Below are 25,373 nucleotides of genomic sequence, written 5' to 3' on the forward strand. Positions count from 1 at the left end.
ATAAACGTAAAATAGATAGCTAGTGGGAAGCAGCCACATAGCACAGGGAGACGAGCTCAGTGTTCTGTGACCACCTAGAGGAGGGGGATAGGGAGGGTGGGAGGGAAGGAGACACAAGAGGGAAGAGATATGGGAACATATGTATATGTATAACTGATTCACTTTGTTGTAAAGCAGAAACTAACACACCATTGTAAAGCAATCATACTCCAATAAAGATGTTAAAAAAAAAAAAGAGACAATGCCCAGATGTCCCTGAATATCCTTTTCTCCAATTCTCCAGCAAGCTTATTCCCTACAGTATAAAACAAGACAGCTATTATTCAACTTGGTATTAAAGATACTGACAAAAACAGTAAAAATTCTAAGATACATAAAAGGTAGAAGGAGTAGAAGAGGGTTACTGTGTTCAAATGATATGACCACACAGAAAGCTCAGAGTATCAACTGACAAAAACTAAAAGAGAGTTCAGCAGAGTTGCCAGAGAGACATCAATATATAAAAATCAATAGTATCCCTCTACACCATCAAAAATAACTAGGAAATGGAAAATAAGATAACATTCACAAAAGCAATCAAAAGTATAAATGTCTTGGAGTTAAATGAAGAAAATGCATGAGGCGCTATGGAGAAAAATTTTAAACATCATTAGAAAACATAATAAAAGATCTGAATAAGTAGAAAGACTATGTTAATAGGTGGAATGACAACATTGTCACACTCATTCACTCCAAATTAGTCATTTCTGAGCTGACAGGATAGGACTAAAGACAAGGTTCCACAACATCATACAGCTACTGTACTCCATCCCCTATCACAGATCTTAAAAGCCCTATAACTCAAGGATCAGGATCCCTCTCCCTAACTCTAACATATGGCTTTACTAGATTTTCTGCTAGAATGCAGTGGGTAACAGGGACTCACCTGCCTGCTACTGCTCCTGTCTCTCTGAGTTTTCCCAAAGAATGCTGCTCTAGCAAGCCTGACATGCCTGATCATTTTACCTTGTTTGCAGGATAAATACATATACATAATAAACACATTAAATATATCAATATAAAATTTTAACACCATTAAAAAGAAACTAGGATTTATCAAAGAAAAACTTTTGCAGCCATCAGTACTATCTGAAGTCTAAAGGTAAATGCTAATTTCACCTCTCAAACGATAAACATATTTTAATGTATATTTAATATCTTTTAAAATTCCAACCTGTAATGTTTTCAAGCGTTTATTAAGAGGTAACTCATCAACGTCCAGAATAAAAACTTCTACTGCCATGTACAGCTTCTGTTGTACTTCATTTCTTTTGGCTATCAAAATATTCCCTTCATTCTGGAGGAAGGAAAAAAAGAATAACCATCATTAATATATCAGGTGTTTTTTTTACACACTGACCTCTAAGAAAAAAACTGATCTCTTAAAGTTAGTAAAATTTAACATTACATTCTCCAAGCATAGTAACATTTCAGACAAACACCTGTCTCCTTAGATCACCAAACTGACAAAGTTTTCTCTCCCTTAATTAGAAATAAGATTTACGTTAAACAATTCTCCTCTGTTAATCTTCATCTTTTCCCATTATTTCTGCAACAATAAAATTTTTGCTTTTCTTAAGAAAATTATACAAGCGTCTATGGCTAATTACACACTGTCTCCTTCCTACTCTCAGGCCACCCTCAATTCCTTCATCTACTTATCTTTCAAGATTCAGTTAATCTCCACCATGATAAAACCTCCAATTCACCCAAAAGGCTATGTTTGGAAATAGATATGAGAGATATCCAAGAATGCTGTGTATTACCTCTGTTATAGTACTTACAAAACTATATTAAAACTATCTATATATCCGGCCAATACCCAAGGTAGATAGAGGGATAGGACCATGTCTTAAACAAATGCATGTGTCTGCTACCTGTAACAGTGTCTGGCACATACACTTAAAAGCCTGAATGTTAGAATACTCTTTTTTTGTGTAAGCTCAACCAGACCATTATATAACTAATTATAAAGACAAAAGAAAAGAATCTCTTTCATCAAAAATACACCTGGCAGGCTTCCCTGGTGGCACAGTGGTTAAGAATCCGCCTGCCAATGCAGGGGACACAGGTTCGATCTCTGGTCTAGGAAGGTCCCACATGCCGCAGAGCAACTAAACCCGTGCGCCACAACTACTGAGCCCATGTGCCACAACTACTGAAGCCCACGTGCCTAGAGCCTGTGCTCCGCAACAAGAGAAACCACCGTAATGAGAAGCCCGCACACGGCAACGAAGAGTAGCCCCTGCTCACCGCAACTAGACAAAGCCCACTAGCAGCAATGAAGACCCAATGCAGCCAAAAATAAATAAATAAAATAAGTAAATTTATTTTTTAAAAAAAGTACACATGGCAATCAAGTTAAGGAACTGTGTGAAATATATAAATGAAAATAACAATACTGACCCAAATTAAGTACAAGAAGGGAAATAAAATGACAGCTTTATCTGAGGGACAATTATGACTCTCTATTTATCCAATAATCTACTCTTCAGTCTGTCAAATGAACTTTAGGGCAATAAAGCCTAAAAGTAAGTCCTGAAACATCAGCACTAGTGGAAATAAATTGCTTCCAAAAAAAAAAAAAATCACATTTGTTCTACTAGAATACCAAGTCCTAGGTATATACTAAGCCCTCTCCCTCCCTGTGATAAATCGCTTTCCTACGCTCAAATGACAAAATAAAAATTAAAAAGCAGTCCTTTTTCATCTTTTCATCTTACTACATGAAAATATATGATGAAGTATTTTAATACTGGCAGTATGGTTTAAATGGAACTAGAATATACTTTGCAATCAGACATACCTGGGTTCAAATTCTGTATTAACATTTAGAACTACGTAATCTTGAGCAATTTCCTTAAACCCTGTGGGCCTCAGTTTCCTGAGGAGCAAAAGTGCCCATTTTTAAAAGTTAGTGTATGAAAAGTTTATAAAATATCTATAACACTGCCTGTGTTTCACAGAGATTCAATACTTCTGTCACTTTTTTCTTCCATAATCAGAAGTAACCAGTAATGGTCTAATACGTAAAATAACCCAAATCAAATCCCTTATCCAAATTAAACATTCCTGGCATTTTCAAAGGCCTAGTTATTCTGTTTACTTTTCTCATTCAGAGCCAGTTAGGCTGCCAACTGGCCAACCTAGAATGAATAGGGAATAAGACTTTCAGGGTACAATCCCCAGAAGCAGAAACCACCAATACTTAAGATAGGACAACTCCAAACACAAGTTTAGGGCTCACAGGTACTATGGAAAGCTATGATTGATGTACCAAATATCTTTATATGAAAAACAAGGAGTTCTGTTCAGCTCAATATAATAAACTAAAGAAAATTCAAAGAGGAAATAAATATATTTTTACCTACACTAATGAAGAAGTCACATGAAATATTCCATTCTTCATATCTCTCCCCTACCCACATGTGGATGGCTTAGATAGCATTTAACAGTAAGGCAGAGTCCTATAATGCAGCATAAAACACGCCACTCAGACCAGAAGACAAGATCCACATTAGCAGTTGTGGGAGCCACTCTGGTTTACAAGCCTCATGCCCCTCAAAAGCCACCATCTCTTATAAGTATAGCTGCCAGGGTCCCTCAAGGGGTATGCCCAGTTGCAAGTATTTGTAGTTTACAGTTCCTCCCAGTCCAGATACAATTTACCAATCAGGGGTTTTATTTTTACCTAAACAATGTTGCCAGTAACATGACTGAAATATCATTTCATCAAATTACCAAGGGAACAGAGAGAGGTAAATTCTCACGCAAAAGGGGGAAAGATTTTGTTAACTAACCCTTTTTCCACAATCACTACTTATCTATCCTACCTTTCTTACAAGGCAACAAAAGAAATCAAATTATTAAAATGAAGATTCTGTAAAAGTTAAAGATTTCACATAAAGTATCATTCCAATATCTGCAGTCCTTCTGCTTTCTTGAAAGACATTACCTCCTTATGTTCAACAGATAAAAATCATCATAGAGAAAAATTCTTAACCCACCACATTCTGACAAGTTTGAATCTTCTCCTGAGCCAGACAGTATTCTGCCCAAATTATCTCTAATTCATTCAAAGAAGCTGGGATAGTAAAGCAGTCTTCATCCAACACTTGTATAGCATCTGAAAGGTCGTTTCCAAAATGAACATTGATATTGACACATCTATTAAAACAGCAAAAAGGAAAAGATCAAGAAATTTTTAAGGTGAGAAAAAAAATTACACTTAAATACTAATGGTCTAAAGTTACTATTTACAACACTGGCTATGAAGAGGTACTTTTAAAAATCATATAAAATCATAAATAACTTTGATACAAACTTTTAATTAAAAACATAATTGAGAAAAAATTTAAATATCTTTTTCAAAAAGCTTTATATAAAAAGACAACTTCAAAAGTCTGCAGATTTTAAATGATACTAAATTAGATTTATAAATAATTCTGTAAAATTTTATACTTAAGCCAATCTTGCTTACCAAGATGACAGGCACATAGTCCTTGTACCTTAATAAGCAGACTAGCATTTGCAGAGTTTTTTAAAATATCCAAAAAAAAAAAAGCAATGAGAAAGACCAAATAGCAAAACCAACAAGGCCCATCATTTTCTTTTTTCTAGCTTCCAGTTAGACTGCCACCATTCTAACAGCACATTATTTCCTCAAATATGGGTTAAAATATTTTGAACTGTTTTGGTCCAAAGTCTATCTCACAGCTTTGCAAGTGTAGTCACTTGAATTTTTGGTTGTGCATTAAAAGTTGATTAAGCTCTAGAGAGACTTAATTTACTCAAACTATTTAGAAACTTATAAACCAGATACCGATTGATGGATTTATACTGGAGAATATAAATTACCACTGGACAAAAGACGAATGTGCAGGATTAATTCAGGGCAACATCTTCTTAGTGTTTCAAAGTACATGAGAAAATGAATTACTGGTTTAAGTTGTATGTATAGCACAAAAAGAGAAATAGGTTGTTTTGAGAACTATTTTTTCCACATTGCAGAAAAGGGTGAAAAATTATCCCTAACCAATAATAAAGCAATCCTCTATAAAGTAAAATACCTACATAATTCATATATAGAGTCTGAGATATGCTGAATAAACTTTGCACAAAACTTGCTAACCAATTTCTTCTGACTCCATGAAGATCACTTTTCTTCTAACTCCATGAACACTACTTTCTTCTTTCTTTAGATGGAGAATAATTAATTTAGATTACTGAAATCTATAGTTTCAGTATAGGACTGAAAATAACCCCAAGCAAAACCAGAGGACATAGTAGTTTCTCATCAAACTACCACTTAGAAGTTGTGTTGACTTTTTAATTTCATTCTCATAGATGATTTTTAGGACACTATCATGCCACATAGTGAAAACAGAACACTAACAAAAACAATACAAAATTTGTCTCAGGAGTTAACTATTTTTAGTTTCCTTCTTTAAAGTAATAAAAATACAAAGATTAAGTTACAAAGCAAAAATGGCAGGCATACAAAACAAAGCACCAACTAATTAGCATTTGTTTTAAACTATCCTTCTTAAAAATATGCTTTTACCGACCTAATTTCTTTCAATATTTCAACCTTAGCTGCCAGATTTTTCATTCTGGTACCTACACAAGTCTTCAGAGTACTTTCTAAATGTTTAGTCAAATCCATGGTAGTTGCTTTCTCTTGCTGAAGCAAAGAACAAATACATCTTAATTAGACTCAAATAGGAAACTGTATTTCTACTGTTATTTAAATGATTTTTAGGCCAATTAAAATTTTAAAGGCTAAAAAATATTAGGCGACAGGATAACAAACACTAATTTCCCTACTAGCTAGGATCTGAAAAAGATAAACTATTCCAGTCTTCTGCCTTCACACAGAGACACTCTTATATTGCATCCTAATAAGAAACCAAACAAAAACAAAATTTCACGTATGTCTTAATACTCAGATTTTAAAAAGAAAAATAAAAGATCCCCTTAACAACCAAATGATAATCAATGACAATTTGTTTTCTGATGAAGTCTGATGTCATTCTGCATTATAAAAGAATCAAAAACATCATTTTCTTGACCCAAGCTAGATTAAACTCGATTCTGAATGGATTCTGAGTGGTACCTTAACAATATGTCTAATATAATTATTCAAAATAATGTATAGAGCAGTAATATGGATAAAGACCTAGCAATTTTATTCCAATTATACTACAACCAGGTATTACATAGTTAAACACAGAACTTTTACTCAATATTTAAACAACATGTTCTCTGGCATTCACATTCTCTCCAATGCTTCAGTTAAATAAAAAGAGAGCCAATACTGAATGATGATTAATAGTAAGTTACATTTGGGATTGTTCATGCCCTTCTGCTCCCATTTGCTGAGGAGGATGACCATGAAGAAGCAGTTATGTTTGTTCTTAAATCTGTTTATATCCACTGTAATTGCTATGATAATTACTCCAAAAATTACATAAATCTAAGAAACAGAAGTGGGAAAATAAAAAGTTGTTGAATCTTTGAAAATGTGTTTAATGCTTTACAAAGACTCCATAAAAGCAAATTTTTAGTACAAATTCCTAATGAAATACATGTGGATGAGAACTATAAAATTCTGAAGAATCATTTAAATCTAAAAGAAATGTCAACTCAGTTTATTTCTCAACTGTCTTAAACTTATTGTTAATCCACCTGTAAAAAAAAAACGGAGCTCAGATGACAAATAATTAGTATGGTTTTTAAGACAAACAACAAATAAAACAAATAGAAAAGATGCCAAACTTAAACCCAACCACATTAATAATTACATTAAATGAAAATTAGCTAAACACTCCAACTGAAAGATGTGAGATTATCAATCTGGATGAAAACAGCTTAGACTCAACCATATATGCTGCTTATTAGAAACACTTATTAGATATAAAGAGACAGATAAAAATTAAAGGATGGAAACTATATACAGGGCAAACATTGCTATATTAATATCAGGCAATGTGGACTTCAGTACAGGGAGCATTCCCAGCAATAAACTGGGATATTTCATAAAGACAAATGAATTAATTCATCAAGAAGACACAACAATTCTAAATGTGAACGCACCTAATAACAAAGCTTCAAAACCACAAAGTAAAACCTGACCGAACTAAAGGAAGAAATATACAAAACCACAAAAATATCTGGATATTTTAACACTCCTCTCTGTAACTGAAGGAACAAGTAAACAGAAAATCAGTCATAATACAAAAATCTTAAACAATACTATCAACCAATTCGACCTAACTAACATTTATAAAACACTCCACCACACAACTGTAGAATACACATAATTTTTAAAAAGCATACGGAACATTTCCAAGGACAAACAATATGCTGGATAATAAAACAAATATCAGTAAATGTAAAAGTACTGAAACCATACTGAGTATGCTCTCTGATGCTAAGAAAATAAAGTATCAGTAACAAAAATATATTGGGGGGAAATCTCCAAATATGCGGAAATTAGACAACACACTTCTAAATAGCTCATGATTTAAAAAAAAAATAATGGGAAGTTTTTAAATGTTTGATTAAATAATTTTAAAAAATATCAAGATTTGTGGACTACAAGTAAAGTGATGCTTAAAGGGAAATCTTTAAACATTATAAAAGAACAAAAGATTAAAAACAATGATATGAATAAAAAATAAAACAATGATACAAATTTCCATCTAAAGAAGCTAGAAGAACAAACTGACGGAAGGAAATAATAACAATAAGTAAAGAAATCAATAAAGTAGAATAGAGGCAAACAATAAAGAAAAAAAAATCAACAGAAGCAAAAATCAGTTCTTGAAAAATGTTAAGGACTTCCAGTTTCCAGTCCAGCATGTAAGAAGAAAAGTCACCAGTCCATCCTAACAAGTAAAAATTTGAGCAAATGAAAAATCAACAATTCTTCTTAGATTTGTCACAGAGGTAAGGTCACAAGGCACAACTGGAAAGACAAGACAGGCTAATAAAGGAAACTCAAAACTTTCTGGAGCAGCAATCCCCACCGCCCAGGGAAGAAGTCTGGAGTAGGGAAGCCGCAACTGTAACTGACATATTGCTAGAGGCTCAGTATGAACAACTGAAAGTTAAAAAAACCAGGGGGACCCCACCATCAGGATGCCCCCACATTTTTGTGAGTTTTACCTCCTGGATCTCCAGCAGGTTCTCACAGTAAATCCCCTCAAGCTTCCAGCAGGAGGAGGGGAAAAGGAACCATTTTGAAATATGTTAGAACATTCTGTACTTAACAAGATCTGCCCTCAGTGGAAACCATTTACACAGAGCCTACCTGCTAGGATTTTATCCAAGCCTAATTAACCTGGAGGAAGGGAAATACCCCAATCCAGCCCACTCTAGCCATCCTGTCCATTCTAAAGGGAGTGGGGGAGAAAACTAGATGCAAGTGCGAAATTCACAGTCTGGAGGCACAGGCTCACTAAAAGACCTTCTTAGTCTTTTTAGACTATAAAACGCTTCTCCTTCCCCCACACCTAATCATCACGTTTACTAAATTCCTATTTATAGCAGTTCCTTTCACCAAATACATCATGTCTGGCTATCAAAAAAAAAAATCGTAAGACACGTTAAAAGACAAAAACATAGTTGGAAGAGACAGAGCAAACATCAGCATCAAATTCAGATCTGGCAGGAATATTGGGATTATCAGACAGAAATTTCAAACATGGTACGATAAATATGCTAAGGGCTCTAACAGATAAAGTAGACAGCATGCAAGAACATACAGGCAATGTAAGCAGAGAGATGGAAATTCTAAGAAAGAAAGAAACAAACAAAAAATGCCAGAAATCAAAAACACTATAGACAGAAATGAAAAATGCTTTTTATGGGCTTATCAGTAGACTAGATATGGCTGAGGAAAGAGTATAATCCAAAATACGTGAATCCATATATCCACAAAAAGACCTGTAGAAGAATATTCAGTGGCTTTATTTATAATGGCCAAAAACTAAAAACAACCTAAATGCCCATGAATAGGAAAATGAGTAAATAAACTGCGGTATATTGATAGAATGGAACACTATTTTGCAATAAAAATTAACAAACTACTGATAAACACAACCTCAATAAATCTCACAGACATTATTCTTTAAGTGAATGAAGCCAAACATAATAGAATATTTATCAGAGGATTATTCCATTTATATGAAGTACAGGACCAGGAAAACGAAACTGTGGTTATATATAAATCAGAAGAATGGTTGCCCTGAGTGGGAGGAAGAGAGGATAGGCCAGAAAGAGATACCAAGGAACTTTCCAGGGTTGAAAGAAAGGCTTTATGTCTCCAACAGGCAAAGCAGTTGGCCTATAATCCATTTACTCTCTTCATGGAAGGGGACCAGGACACCCATAGAGAAAATAAAAGGCAGGTGACTAGTCTAACCTCCTTGTCAACTAAACCTCTAAAAAGAAAACAGACTGTTTTCAAAGAGGAAGAGACCTTATCTCTAAAATGCACTTAGCAAGATGTTCCTGGCTAAAGGATTAGTTATAATGGATAAAACCCACAATTTATGGATTTATGAGTCAGAGTTCCCTGAAGAATGTCACATATGAATCTAGGGGCTGGAGATTGAGTTCAATCACCAATGGTCAATGACTTAACCAGGCCTATGTAATAAAACCTTGATTTAAAAAAAGTCAGGGGGCTTCCCTGGTGGCGCAGTGGTTGCGCGTCCGCCTGCTGATGCAGGGGAGCCGGGTTCGCGCCCCGGTCTGGGAGGATCCCGCGTGCCGCGGAGCGGCTGGGCCCATGAGCCGTGGCCGCTGAGCCTGCGCGTCCGGAGCCTGTGCTCCGCGACGGGAGAGGCCGCAGCAGAGGGAAGCCCGCATACCACAAAAAAAGAAAAAAAAAAAGTCAGAAAAAAATTTTAAAATTCAGAATGATGAGCTTTGGGGGAGCTTCCAGACTGGTGAACAAATCCATGTGCTGGGAGAGTGGCAGGCCCAGAGACCCCCCCCCCACCCCACCCCTTACCCCATTCTCCACCCCCTTCATAACTTCCCCTCTGCATCTCTTCCTTCTACCTGGCTGTTCTTGAGTTTTATCCTTTATAATAAAATTGTAACCATAAGCATAGCACTTCCCTGAGTCCTGTGAGTTGTTTTAGAGAATTACTGAATTGAGGGCAGGGGGTGGGGGTGGGGTCATAGGAACCCTCAAATTTATACTCAGCCAGACAGAAGTGTGGGTAGCCTGAGACGTGATTTGTGGCTGGTACCTGAACTGGGCTAAATCTTGAGGGACTGAGTCCTTACCTTGTGGAGTCTGAGATAACTCCTGGTGTTTAGTGTCAAAAATGAATTGTTGGACATCCAGTTGGTGTTAGAGAATTAGAAAATAGTGTTTGGATAACATATTTAGTATCAGAAAAAGCTATACATTTGAAAACCACACAGTATTCTTGGGGGGAAGAAAACTGCCCCGAATCTGAGCAAACCTTGAGACCTAACTACCATAAAAGGAAACACATGGAGATACAGGAGCCTGTTAAGCAACAAAAGGATGCAGATTAAGCAATTTAAGAGATCTATCAACCAAAATGCAATGTATGGGCCTAATAGGAATTCTGATTAGAAGAAACCAAACGTAAAAGGACATTCATGGAGCAATATGGGAAACCTGAACACTGACTGGATATTAAATGATATTAAGGAATTATTGTTAATTTTTAAGTATAATAGTATCATGGTTATGTCTTTTTTGAAGTTCTTTTCTATTAGAGATACATACAAAAGCACATACATTAAAATATTATGAATGGGATTTGTTTTAAAATTACTCAGGAGGTATAGATTTTAAAAAAGACTGCTGTGTATTTAATAATTGTAAAAACTGGGTGATGGATACATAAGTATTAATTATTCAATTCTCTCTTTTTAAAATGTTTGAAGGACTCCCTTGGTGGCTCAGTAGTTAAGAATCTGCCTGCCAATGCAGGGGACATGGGTTCGATCCCTGGTCCGGGAAGATCCCACATGCCACAGAGCAACTAAGCCCATGCACCACAACTACTGAGCCTGTGCTCTAGAGCCCGTGAGCCACAACTACTGAAGCCTGCGTGCCTAGAGCCCGTGCTCCTCAACAAGAGAAGCCACCGCAATGAGAAGCCTGCGCGCCACAATGAAGAGTAGCCCCCGCTCGTCGCAACTAGGGAAAGCCCGCACACAGCAACAAAGACCCAGCACAGCCAAAAATAAATAGTAGATTAAATAAATAAATAAATAAAATGTTTGAAAATTTCCATAGTTAAAAATTTTAAAGAACATAAGAGGAAATGTAACTGAGAAATTATTAACCTCTCAAACATCCAATGAAATCCAAAGATGATTAGTTTGTAGCATAAGAAAAAAATCTATAAACAAATATAAAGAAAGGAGAGAATAAAGAGTGGGGAGATGAAGGGAAGGAAAGGAAAGGAGACAGAAAATTATTTTCTTATTTGTTTACAAACAAATAAGAGCAAATGAATATAAGGATTTCCCAGTTCGTCATTCTTTACCTTACGCCATTGAACATACCATACCTGCAGCTCCTGGAGAGTCTGTTCTACTTTCAATTCTAATGCCTTATACCTTTCAAGAAGAACCTCCTTCTCTGTTTTAAGCTTTTCATTTTCTTCAATCAGTTTCTGGTCCTGCTTAATTTTTGCCAGGCTGACATTCGACCCTAAATTAAAGCCACCAACAGCCAAATTTTCCCTATTAAAAACAAATTCACTCATTGTAAAAAATAAATTGTATAAGTGTTACAGGGATCAAACCCTAAAATTCTCTTGGGTTTTTTTTAGCATGATATATCTTAAAGTTAATTTTGGAAACTAATCTAAAACCTTTACCTAGTTCAACATTAAAAAATATTTTTAATGCAAACTAGATTTTATAACTGAAGAAACACTTCAAAAACAATGCCTCCAAATCTCAAAGAATACATATTCCAACTTCTTCATAGCAACATCAACTCCAGGAAATACAGTAAAAAGCATTTCTGTATCAGTTTCTTCCAATCCCTCCTCCCCATCACCCCCACTCCATCTGACAGTTTAGTTCCTAGAGCACTGATAAGGTCCCCAAAAACAGCTATATTACCCAAGACATGGCATCATGGCCTAGATCATGATACAGAAGTATAAGAATGGTTTGGTAAACATCAAACCTGGCTTTTTGCTTCAAGTTTATAATTCAAAATTATCTAAAAAGTGAACACCTTTTGTAATAATCAAATTCTATCACAGTAAATTTTCACAGGAAGAACAAAGAGCCTCTCTTTTGTTAAAAAGGAAAGGCAATTCCCTAAAACTCATTAAAATATTCTTAAAGCCAAAGGAAAAACTTCAAGTTTATCTGAAATTCTGGCTCTTGGCTGAATCATTTAGATTTAGGGATATATTTTTATTTTTAATAAATGTATTCGAAAGAGTTGGAATGAAGAGTTGGTATGTAAACTTCAAACAATTCAGGAATGATTTTTCTTTCAAAATGGCTTTTAATTAAAATATTCCTGCTAAAGAGGAGAGGAATACCTGCTTGAGAAAAACAGAAATAATCAGTATCATCCCTCAGAATCACTGACACAGTTGAGGACTCCAAAAACATAAGCCTTGACTTCTACTATGACAAGCGTTTACACCATAAATCAGAAATTAGTTAAGACTAAAAATCCCAATGTAGTCTTACTTTGGAAATGTCACATGATTTCCCGCATCATTTTTATTCTTCAAGTCAAGAGACAGCCTCCCAGTTAAGTGGTCCTTTGGCCTGATGAAGGGTGACTGGTTTGATCTATACCCCCACAAAGGAATGGGGCTTTTGAGGTTCCTGAGGACAAGCTGACCAGGATCCGATTTTTTTCCCTCACAGATGTTAGTGCTGGAAGTAAGTCTGCATTTTTCTGCAAATCCTTTCTTAGCCACCTCTTCCCCTATATCCACACTGCCATACTCAGCCTGAGCAATAACTGTTCCATCTTGATAGGTTGCTTTAATTTTCATTTTTATTTGCTTTTCAAAAATCAAGCTCCCCAAAAAGATTCTGCCCTAAGAAAGATAAAAAAAAAGAAGACATAAACCAGCTACACCAACATGTTTTTCTCCACTTATTTTGTTTCTACCTAGTTTTTCCAACGATCGTATTTCCTCATTCTGAAATCTCTATAAAAGTGGTCTTACCTTGTTGCTGGCTAAATGCAAATATACTTCTGCATGTGTACGACTACATTTCAATTACACACTTTCTAAAATCCTTTCCAGAAGTAGAGCTGAGATCAATATAGGCAGCCATATTTATACATTGTTAAATGTGTACCAATTAAATACCCTAGAATAATTTTTTTAAACCAAGCAGATTCTGTTGACATTTTGGCCCTAACTACATATGACGGTGCCCTGAGGAGCTACACCACATAAAAATGAATTTTGGTATCTAGAAAAAGTGCTCAAATTCAACAAAACTTTAAAAATCATTTTAAAGGCCTAATCAGGTACTCTCATTTCAAAGTAAGACACGAGCAGAAGCAGAAAACAGAAACTCAAAGCATAAAACATCAACAATTTTTTAAAAAAATCAACAAACTGCAATTATGGAATATGAGATGTTAGAAATTCCTAAATAAAAACTCTCTTAAATAGAATTTTGTCTGAGGGAGCAATACCTGTATAACTGGCACACGAGAAGACATGTGAGTAATTAGGTACCTGATAACATTTAATTATAGATTATTGATCCATAGCACTGAGCAAAGACATACCTAAAACATATTTAGAATTGAAGATATCTTGAGGTTTACTTTTAATAAGAACTTGCTTACATCTCCAGAAATGTGAACTCCTAAAATTACTTTGATATGATCCAATTTGATAATTATTCCTCTCTTCCCAAATTTCTCTAAGTTCCTTACCTAACTTTCATCCTATAGAGGAAATGAATCATTTCTCAGAATATATAAAGTATAAATTTGAGACAAAAATATCTTGTTTCATATCTTCCTTGGAATCCCTGATGTAATTAATCTTATGGGCCATAACTCTCTTAGGGAGAAGCTTTATTTTAAGCTATATTCCCACTAGGTAAATATGACAAACAATAAAGCTTATGCAAACAAAACCGAATAGGTAATCATACCAATAATAATCCAGGCAACACGAGCATAAAGAACAAATTAAAAACCAGAAAATACAAGCTAGTCACATTTAAAAAAAAAAAAGAAAGAAAAAAATTTTTCAAGGTACAAGAAACTAAATAATATTGATAGGGAGTAACTATTTCCTTTTTAACTATATGGTAGTATAGCGGGTAGAAGGGAGATCTATGTAGGAGTTCTTAACTTTTTCCATGCCATGGGCTCCTTTATCGAGCTGGTGAACCCTTTGGAATCCTTCTTGGAAAAATGTTTTTAAATGTATAACATAAACATAAAGAGAACTACAAAGAAAATTATTTCACCATGATATATTTTAAGCCCAGGTTAAGAACTCCTGAGCCTAAAAGGATGCATCTGAAAGGGTACAGGAGATTCAAACTACATAGGCTCAAGGATCATCAACCATCACTACCAAAAAGAAACAAGAATTTTTTAATCTGCAAACCAAAATGACAAAGTATTTTAAGTTACCAAAAACACAGGTTTAATAAATTTTTCAAATCATAAAAATTTTAAATACACACATATTGAGATATTTGAATTCACCAAGAACACCAATATAGAAAGCAAAGATGGTCCAGAATGCATCACCAAAAAATGAGATCAAGCAGGCAAAGCTAACAAACTCAAAATATAATTCACTGAAATATATCTAAGATTTCGATCAATCAGAATATAGTTTTTAGTTAACCTCTTTCATAAAAAAAACCTTTAATTTCAACCCTTAATGTTGAAAGTCTATTTAAATTCAAGTATAACTTCCACCCCTAACCAATCTTAATGGAAGTGACAGTGCCTGAAAATTATTGCTGCAATATGTGAAATTCTTAATACTTATAACACTTCAAGAAACTCTGTTTTGGGGCAATTTATGAATTTAAGTGGAAATAAATCTACTTTTTACAAAAGTTCCAGTTATCTAAAGCTGAATGTTCTAAAGGTATACTGTTTATTTAGAAATTTTTACACAGAAATCTGATTTTTAGACTTTTCTCTGAAGTCAAATTCTTTTTAGTTATGGTCATTAATCACAATTAGTACAAAACTGTTCAATCAGATTCTCCCTGAATCATATATAATTACAGGCAGAACCCTGAATTTGGAATAAAATCTGAGTTCTCCTAAATTCTAACAAAAAGCTTTATTCAGAAATAGAGGGCTTCCCTGGTGGCGCAGTGGTTGAGAGTCCGCCTGCTGATGCAAGGGACACGGGTTCGTGCCCCGGTCCGGGAGGATCCCACGTGCCCCCGCAGCGGGAGAGGCCACACCAGTGAGAGGCCCGCGTACCACAAAAAAAAAAAAAAAAAAAGAAAAAGAAATAGAAAAGCATCACTTGCTTTCTTAGTCTACCCAACCTTGTCTGGATATATTAGAAAATAGGTTAAAAGACCTTTAAACTGTTAAACCCATATTCCAATCTCTACCTCTCATTCCCTGATTCTACATGAAAATTTTCAAAGTAAGAAAGGCTTTTAGGACATAATTTGATCTTCTTTGATCTTCAGCAATTTTTACCACCATTCTGAGTTTCAGTTTCAACTGTGCTTCAGCATAGGTATGAAAGTGTTGGTTTAAAATGTGTTGAAAGTATTTCAGTGCCCAGGACACCCTCTGGAAGTCTCTTTATTTTTTATTTTTTATTTTATTTTAACTGAATCCCTACTTATCCATTCATCCATTCAAATGCTAGATAAACTGGATGCTCATCTAACACCTAACAGGCAAAAGCAGGGAGATTAGGCATAAAAAATGAATAAAATACTTGTCTCTACCAAGAGAGTCTTGTCTCTACCGCTCACCATCTTGTGGGGGGAGGAAAAAATACTATACCTCTACATGCCCATACATTGAACTAAAACAGCTGCAGGAGAATGAATGGTGGGTATCAGCAAAGACTTCTTATAAGAAATTACATTTGAACCTTCAGCTGAGAATTAATGGCTAAACATGGACTTTCTAAGCAGAGGCACTCAAGAATAACCATTTCTTTCCAGAAAACATTCAGTTTGCTAATTAGTTCAACTCCAATGAATAGTCTTTTTACTGAATGTAAGCGTGCAAATACAAATAATACCATCTATTAAGAATCTATGAAGCATATAAGACATTCTCAACACTGAAGTTTATTTCTTCAGTTCCAAAAATAAATTTTGAAAATGACATTTTCTTTGATTCATGTTTGTTTCAATCTACATAAATTTTATATCATCTTACTACGAGAATAGCAATGGACTTGAGTTCTAGCCCTAGCTCAGCCCTAATTAGCTTTATGACTTTAAATAAGTCATTTAATTGTTGTAGACCCAATTTCTTTGCAAAACAATAAGATGAGAGCAGATGAATTCTAAGGCCTGTAAATTTAAGATTCCAGGTTCTAGGCATGCAAGAAATTCAAAACAAGCCTCTACCTCGGTCAAACATTTATATTAAAAACAAGTAATAAATTTTAGATTTTAAACCAAAAATTTAGGGTGTAATTTTACAATAATATCTATGCTTTACTCTATTTATGAGAGTCTAAGTTTTAAGTACAGAAACATTTCTTATAAGTAACTATAGTGCAGACAAAAGTACACCCAACGACCTAAAAGATTCTAAAAACAACAAAAAGAGTCAAAGAGAAAGTTTTCAAATTTTACTGTTCCTTCTAGTACTGATTAAATTATTTTCAAATAAGTCATTTGAGCTGCTAAATATACAATACAAATCTGATTACTATGCAATGTGATATTCCCTCAATGGCAGTATCAGCTACCAAAAGAACATCACTGTTGCACAGAGTTAAAAGAAGGTAGGATTCTTGTTAAGACTACCCATGAAATTATTAGAGGTCTTCCAGAATTAGGTTGCTAACCCAAAATTTAATGGAAACGAATACAAACAGTAGTCTAGATTAGCAGAACATCACTGCCAATTACTATATCGAACAGTATGAGCCTCTGACAAAATGATACAATCTGATTAATTTACAACTCCACTAATTTCAAATTTGTGATATTTATCACCAGGGATAGATTAAAGAGCTCTTTTATTTAATAAATACTTTCGCAAAAGCAAAAAACAAAATAATTAGATTCATCATTCTCTCCATCATAAAAGAGACTATCCTTTGAAGCTTTCACATCAGAAGAAACTATTTACATTTATTATATGTGTGCGCATATACACACACACACATCATATCAATACACACACACACATGTATCATATCAGTCTTATCTGATCAAGAATGTTTACCTAGCAAAGATGAGCACAAATACATTATTATATAATTGTCTGTGAATTATTCTATAATTTCATATTTTTCATTAATTTATACAAGCTTTTACATCAAAGAAAATTAATGGATTTTTAGCACACTTATATTGCGTTTCCAGCACATAGTTTTACTTCCATTAGTAAAAATATTTACAATCTTTGACTTGCCTGATCAAACTGGGTAACTGCTTGGCCAGAAGGAATCTGTAGTCCCCAAAGTCTATACTTTTTGGCAACACTAGAAAATTGCAGATCCAAAGGAATCTCAGCTATATCAGATCGACTTAGAATTTCAGTATTTCCATAGTCAATATATCTCACCAGACACTGGAAAAAAATGAGAGAAATGTTAATACAGAACTTAGATTAAATATCTCCAAAGAAACTACACATTTGCTGCTTTCTGTTAACTACCTGTAAATCATGATAGCATTTTACCTGAAACTGACAAAATGCATTCAGAAATGAGAGCTCCAGCAATATCCTCAAAATACAGAAAATCCATAGTCCATGAGATCGCGAGGATTTCTACATTTGGTACTAGTTCAACCAGTACCAAACAGTACTATTTCCAACAGTACCATTCCTCATTTTGATTTTTTTTAAACAATAGTATTTAAATAAACATAAATCTATGAAACTTATGACTCTCTCCTATCTCAAATGTTAAAATCAATCAACCTTCTTAAATTCAAGTTGGAAACAATAAAATCTGAAAATAAAGGCAAAGTTATGAAACTTTCTTTGATAAACTTAAGCCTACTCTAACTGTTAGATCTTGGAAATGAATCAAATTCACCCTTACCTCCAGCTCTATATCTGTATAAAAGGTAAAAAAGAAAAATAGTTTATTACAAGGTCAAAAGCCATCTTGCCCTTTAATTTAAAAAAGTTAAAGCCAAACCAAAAGCAAACACAAAATATCATCTCCAGTTGTCAAAATGTGGAGAAAATGTCTATTTCACTAAGATAAACCACTACCCATGACAGTAATAAATCATGAGATTTTTAAAAAGATACTTGGAACATTATTCAAGGTGTTTCACCTTACCTTCTTATTACACCAAGAACAATATTTACAAAGCATATATATTATAAAATATTTTAAGTCCAGTAGACATAGAAAAAAACAGTAAAAGAAACCCTACAGAGATGCTTTTACAGAGCCTGCAATGTGCAACTGCCACCAAACAGCTATTCAGAATCCTATCTCCACAAATGCCCTTAAAAATCTCCCACAATTTCACAACGTAGAAAACAAAATAGCTAAATGCAAAGAAAATTCATCACATTTAACCAAGGCGTGAGAAAGTGGCAAGCCAATCTTCATTATTAACAATATGCACATCAACTAAGTAAAAGATAACCATAACTTCAGGATCAATCAAATGTTCTTTTCCTACTCAATCTTAATAGAATGAACTTTTAAGTTACTCAGCAAGAATCAAACATAATTATTAAGAACTGAGGTACAGGGGCTTCCCTGGTGGCGCAGTGGTTGCGCGTCCGCCTGCCGATGCAGGGGAACCGGGTTCGCGCCCCGGTCTGGGAGGATCCCACATGCCACGGAGCGGCTGGGCCCGTGAGCCATGGCCGCTGAGCCTGTGCGGCCACAGCAGAGGGAGGCCCGCATACCACAAAAAAAAAAAAAAAAAAAAGAACTGAGGTACAAAGAACAAACTGGTCACCAAACATTATCACAAATTATGTAATCTATTCTTGGATAATCTGGGGTGATTATACAACAACTTAAAATCAGAAGAATATTCCGGAATCTGACTTGTATTTTTTTAAGCAATTCATTTCTTTTGTGTTCTCTAAGGGGAAAAATTTATGTTTTAATCAGTTTATAAGTTCATTCAACCATATTTTATTACTACTATGAATAAGCAATGAAGGACTAAATAAGCATCAAATTTTGGAATCAAAATAAATATTCCTCAGAGCAAAAAATTTGAACACTTGTTCCTGCCTTTTCATCACTGATGATTTTCAGTACTTTACATCTGTACCAACATTTATCTTCAGAAAATAATCCTCCATAAATCTACAAAGAGAAAAAGAAAGTAAAATTATTCGGCATTTTAATGAATTTAATGCTAAGTAGATCAGAATAATAATTAGCATTTATTAAGGACTTACTATACATAAATAAGCATAATAACTTATTTTATTCTCATAACAACCCGATGAGGCAGGTACTTTGTTTTCACCATTACATGCTCAAAGTCATAAACTAGTAAGCAGCAGAACCAGGATTCAAATTCAGGCAACTGACTTCAGAGTCCATTATGTTTTTCTGCCTCTCCAAAAAAAGGAGAGAGAAGACGAAAAGACATAAAAACAGAAAACTCAAAAAAAGGCCCAAGCATCAAAGACTTAAAGTCATGCTGTTTTGATGTCCGAAGACATAATTGGTACAATTAATTGTTCTTAAAACACAAACATGCCAAGTACATGCCACTTAAGTCTAATTCTCAACCATGATAGGATCCCTATGTCCAACCAGACAAGAAAGATTCTTACACTTTTTACTTTATACAGAAAGACTTCAGTGTTATCATAAATATAAGTAAATAAATTACAATAGATAATATCCTTAATACTGAACCTTAATATATATTTTAAATTTATATTTTAATTTAATTATGTTTAATAGAGAACAAAGAGAAAAATTTACATACTTTAAGTCAGTGTCTCAACCTCAGCACTACTGACATTAGAGACAGGTAATTCCTTGGTGGGGGGATGGAGGCTGTCTTCTGTCATATGCGTTGTAGGATGTTTAGCAGCTTCCCCCCCAGCCTCTACCTACAAGATGCCAATAGCACTCCCTCCAGTTGTGACAACCAAAAATGTCTCCACGCATTGCCAAATGTCTCCCGGGGTTGGGAGTGGAAGATACAAAGTAACCCCAGGTTGATAACCACTTTAAATCATACATTCTCAATGGGAGAAATATTATCCCCAAGGGAGTAAAAACTGGTTCTTGGAGCATGGAGGAGAATCTTAGATATTACAGTGGTTTGTAGTCCTCCAAAGTTCAACCCTACCTGACAACATAAATAGATATCCAGTGTATCTGTGGTGTTAAAATGTCTTGCAGAAAGGAGACCCATTAGGGAAAAAAATGCCTTAGAAGGGCATAATGAAAAAAAAGGTTGAGGAGCATGGCTTTAAGTGATGGAGTATAAAATTAATTTTAAGTATATCACTCTGAACTAGGACAAATTCACAGATTTTAAAGCAAAAGGAATACAGAGGGTGAAATGTAAAAATCCTCAACTCCCCAAAGCAACAAAGTACAAATCAACTTAGACACACAAATGGATAGCTAAGAAAGCAAATGCTACGAAGGACAGGTGTGTTCAATTACCACTTAACTCTGGTTCCCTCAGCTAACACTCAACAACTGAAGGGCAAGAGAGAGCACAAATGGCATGGTACCCTCTCCCAGCCATCTTACTTCATTTTTCAGCAAGCAAACAGGTTAAGTAGCAGAAATACCTGATCATCAACCGTCCTATCCAATTTCAAACCTTGCAAAAGATCACATTACCGTTAGTTATGATTTTGTAATATATACCAATATAATTAACAATTCAATACAAGGCAAGTGACAGAAATGGTGTATCATTGTAACCCAGTCTAGGTAGGGGTGGGGACACCTCTAGAAATAGAGCTCAAACCCAACCAAACTGAGCAATCTAAAATTCCTGACTCTGTTAGTGTGAATAATCACAACCACCATCATAAATACAAATCAATCCCAAATAGGTTTGTCTTGAGAGCACAGTCAGAACTATATAGTCATTCCCATTGTGCCTAGTCCCAATCTTCTCTCACGACTCCACAATTCACACCCCATGTCCCGACTACATGGTAAGAGGAAGAGAACTACTCAATCACTAAAGAAAATTTACACAGTATAATCCATTCACAGATAATCAGAGGTGGCTAAGTAATCATTTATAATGAGAAGTCTATTTACTGAAAATAGGTTGAATTTTTTGTAAAGCAAGTAATTTATTTTGCATTCAACAGAGAAAAAACGGATATGTCTTAACTCATAATACTATTAAACACAGTCACAGACTACAAGGATGTTTTAAAAAAAACCTAAAATCTTTACAAATTGCATTATCTTATCCATTCGGATGCTCAGCTCCAAGCTAAAATCCTTTCTTCCTTCTAAATTTCTTCTTTTTATACCTTTTTATATATGTCATTGGGGTTTTAAATTATTTTTAAATAAAACTAAATAAAGGCACATTATTAAAAGAAAATCAAAGTAAACCCAAAGAGGTAAAGAGTAAGACTTCCTTCCCAATACTCTTCCACATGCACCTCCTGAAAATAATTTTACATTTACACTAATCTCACATGTACACTATATGTTTATGCTTTTTTTTTTTTTTTTTTTGCGGTACGCGGGCCTCTCACTGTTGTGGCCTCTCCCGTTGCGGAGCACAGGCTCCGGACGCGCAGGCTCAGCGGCCATGGCTCACGGGCCCAGCCGCTACGCGGCATGTGGGATCTTCCCGGACCGGGGCACGAACCCGTGTCCCCTGCATCGGCAGGCGGACTCTCAACCACTGCGCCACCAGGGAAGCCCTATGCTTTTTTATTTACATAAATGGGTTCATTTTAAATACACTATTTTTTACCTAATTCCATATCAAAATACAGAACACTCTATCTCCCTCATTTAAATAACCAGGGCTTGGGGCTGGGTGAGGCAAGCAAGGCACCCAGGGCACAACATTTTTAAAGGGGAATTCATTCTGAGGTATCAACCCTGAACTTGCAAAAGTGCCTCCTTAAATTCAGTGCTTACCTCGCCCTAGCTATCAGCCCCCAAAATGATTACTTAGTATTCCAAAATAAGGATCTACCACAGTTCATTAATTATTCCTATATAGGGTAACAGTTAAGAAGGTGGGTTCTGTGAGTTTAAATATTTGATCCACTTTTAACTAGCCGGTGATTTTCATAAAGTTATCCTAGCTGTGTTTCAATTTCCAAAAAAAACAAAGTATAAAATAATAACATCTGCCTCACAGGGTTGCTGTGAGGATTAAATGAGTTAGTACAAATGAGTGAGGATTAAATGAGTTAGTAGCTAAGCATTTAGAACACTGTCTGTCTCACAAAGGGTAAGATTCAAATGCTAGCTATCATTATCACTACTACTACGACTACTGTAATATTAATAAAGGATATTTAATCTCCACTTTTGCCTATTACAAATAATGCTACATTGAATATATCTGTACAAACATCTCTGAGTACTTTCTGTACTTAAATGTCCAAAGGATAAATTCTTGGCAGAGAAACTGATGCATCCAAGACTACAGGCATTTACTATTTTGAAAAAGATGGTTAACACGCACATATAGTCATCTGATTTAAAGCAAAGATTCCAAGACAATTCAACTAAGAAAGGATTGTTATTTTAATAAATGGTTTTGATATAACTGGATATCAATATGGAAAAAAATTAAATGTAACCTCTACTTCACATCATAACCAAAAATTTATTGGAGGTAAATCACAGCCTTAAATGCAAAAGGCAAAAACTTCTAGGTAAAAAACAAAATTGGAGAATATAGTCATGACCTTGGGGTAAGTAAAGAGATCTTATATAGGAAACAGAAAGCACAAACCAAAAAAGAAAAAATTAACAGATTTCAAATGTTATCAAGAATGTAAATAGGGAAGCCATACACTAGGAAAAGACAGTGGCAACACACATATAAGACAACGGACTCATATCCAGAATATATAAAGAACATGTGCAGTTGTCCCTTGGTATCCACAGGGGATTGGTCCCAGGACCCCCCTCAGATGCTAAAGTCCCTTATAAAAAATGGCACAGTATTTGCATATAACTTATATACATCTGCCCATAAAATTTAAATCATCTCTAGATTACCTGTAATACTGTATACAATGTAATTGCTACATAAATAGTTGTAAATACAATGTAAATGCTATGTAAATAGTTGCCAGTACACAGCAAATTCAAATTTTGCTTTTTGGAACTTCCTGAAAATTTTTTGGAATGTTTTTGATCCACAATTGGATGAATCCATGGATGTGGAACCCATGGATATGGAGGGCCAACTGTATAGAACTTCCTACAAATCAATCTAGACAAACAACCTTGAAAACTGGGAAAAGATCTAAATAGGTACTTCACAAAACAGGATATCCAAATGGCTAATAAAACCTGAAAAGCATGCTTAAGCTTAGTACTCATCAGGAAAATGAAATTAAAATCACAAAATAACAATACACACCCACCAAAATGGCTGAAATTAGAAAGACTGACAATGAGAAGGGTTGGTGAGGACACAGAGGAACTGGAACTCTCATACTTTGCTGGTGAGGATGCAAACTGGTTCAATACTTTTCCAGACTGACTGGCCACTACCTACTATAGTGAAACATGCCTACCCTATGACTTGGCAATTTTACTCCTAGGTGTATACAAAAAAGAAATGTTAAAATATCCATTAGAAGGCTTGTATAAGGATTTCACAGCAGTTTCACTCACAGCAGCCAAAAACTACAAACACTCTAAACACCCATCAAAGGAGAACAGATAAATTTTGGTATATTTATACAGTGAAATACTGCATAGCTTGCTTGAAAAAGAACAAACACACAATAATATAGATGCACACAATAATATGGATAAATCTCAGAAATTATGTTGAACAAGCCAGACATATACAAAAGAGTACATATTGTATAATTTAAGACCAGGCAAATGAACTTATGGTGATAGAAGTCAGAATAATGATTACCTCTGTTAGGGGACTACTGACCAAGAATTGACTGAGAAGGGGCCTGAGGGAATTTTCTGGGATGACAGAATTGTATCTTGATCTGGGTGGTGATCACACATATGCATAGATATGAAAAATTCAAGAGATTAAGAGATACACACTTCACTGTAAGTTATATGTCAATTAAAAATATATGTACATATATATATTGTCCAACTGTTCTCCATAAGTATGTCTCTTACAAATTTTTATGAATCAGTGTCAAGGGCAAGGATTCTATTTTGTACACCACTGTATACTTAATGCTTAACACAGTGCCCAGTACCTAGCAGATAAGTATTTTTGAAAAAGTAAACTTATTATGACTGTAGTTTATACAAATTCTAAAAACTCGCCTCTTCCTTTTAAATACCTTAAAAATTCCAAAAACTATAAAATCTGAAACACATGAAAGCTAATAAGAAAGACAGAATAATTATACCCAAGAATATGGCTCACCTTCTTTGGATCAAGATTCCCAAAAACTGAACTGGCATGGGGACAGACTTCAGACAGTGAACAACCAATCTTCACAATATCCTTATTTCTACTGATACTCTAGAAGGAAGAATAGATATAAGATTCAGTAAAATAGTATTTGACAGTGTTATGCAAATGAGGGTTCTACTATGCATAATACTTAAAAGGTTTTGGAGCATTAGAAATTAAATCAATTCTTCTGTCATTATTTTTTCATAATTCAAAAAAGTTCTTTGTAAGAAATGGAACTAGGCTATAGAAAATTTTTACTTCCCAATGAGTTCAAATTACTTGGAATTCAAACTAAGATACCAAATATTATTAATATCATATTAAGAGGTAACTTTAAACAATTGTCTCTGGGTTTTACTTTAGCTCTAATTGCTCAAAATAGATACCATATTTTGGTCAAATGGCATGGACCTTCTCACATATTTGTTGTTGTGTAAAGGAAACAGATGTAAAAACAATTTCAAAATGTACAGGTTCTCTGTATATAAATACTGTAATCTAGTTAGTATATTTATTTCTCACAGGGGCATGGGTTAACAATTTTGAAACTACTTTAGGTATATACTAGG

General features: G+C 34.7%; 1 protein-coding gene across 1 annotated transcript in view; it reads right to left on the reverse strand.

The window, feature by feature from the left end:
- Positions 1–25,373, reverse strand: part of STK31 (serine/threonine kinase 31) — a 106,323-nt gene that overhangs the window by 73,378 nt on the left and 7,572 nt on the right. The window contains exons 4-11 of the mRNA XM_024131233.2: positions 24,772–24,870; positions 19,452–19,526; positions 17,648–17,806; positions 12,760–13,118; positions 11,610–11,784; positions 5,607–5,722; positions 4,047–4,206; positions 1,214–1,336 (exon numbers count right to left, since the gene is read on the reverse strand). Coding sequence (XP_023987001.1) covers positions 1,214–1,336; positions 4,047–4,206; positions 5,607–5,722; positions 11,610–11,784; positions 12,760–13,118; positions 17,648–17,806; positions 19,452–19,526; positions 24,772–24,870 — 1,266 coding nt within the window. The remainder of the gene's footprint in view (positions 1–1,213; positions 1,337–4,046; positions 4,207–5,606; positions 5,723–11,609; positions 11,785–12,759; positions 13,119–17,647; positions 17,807–19,451; positions 19,527–24,771; positions 24,871–25,373) is intronic.

The sequence above is a fragment of the Physeter macrocephalus genome, chromosome 5 (assembly GCF_002837175.3).
Source record: "Physeter macrocephalus isolate SW-GA chromosome 5, ASM283717v5, whole genome shotgun sequence".
NCBI lineage: Eukaryota > Metazoa > Chordata > Mammalia > Artiodactyla > Physeteridae > Physeter > Physeter macrocephalus.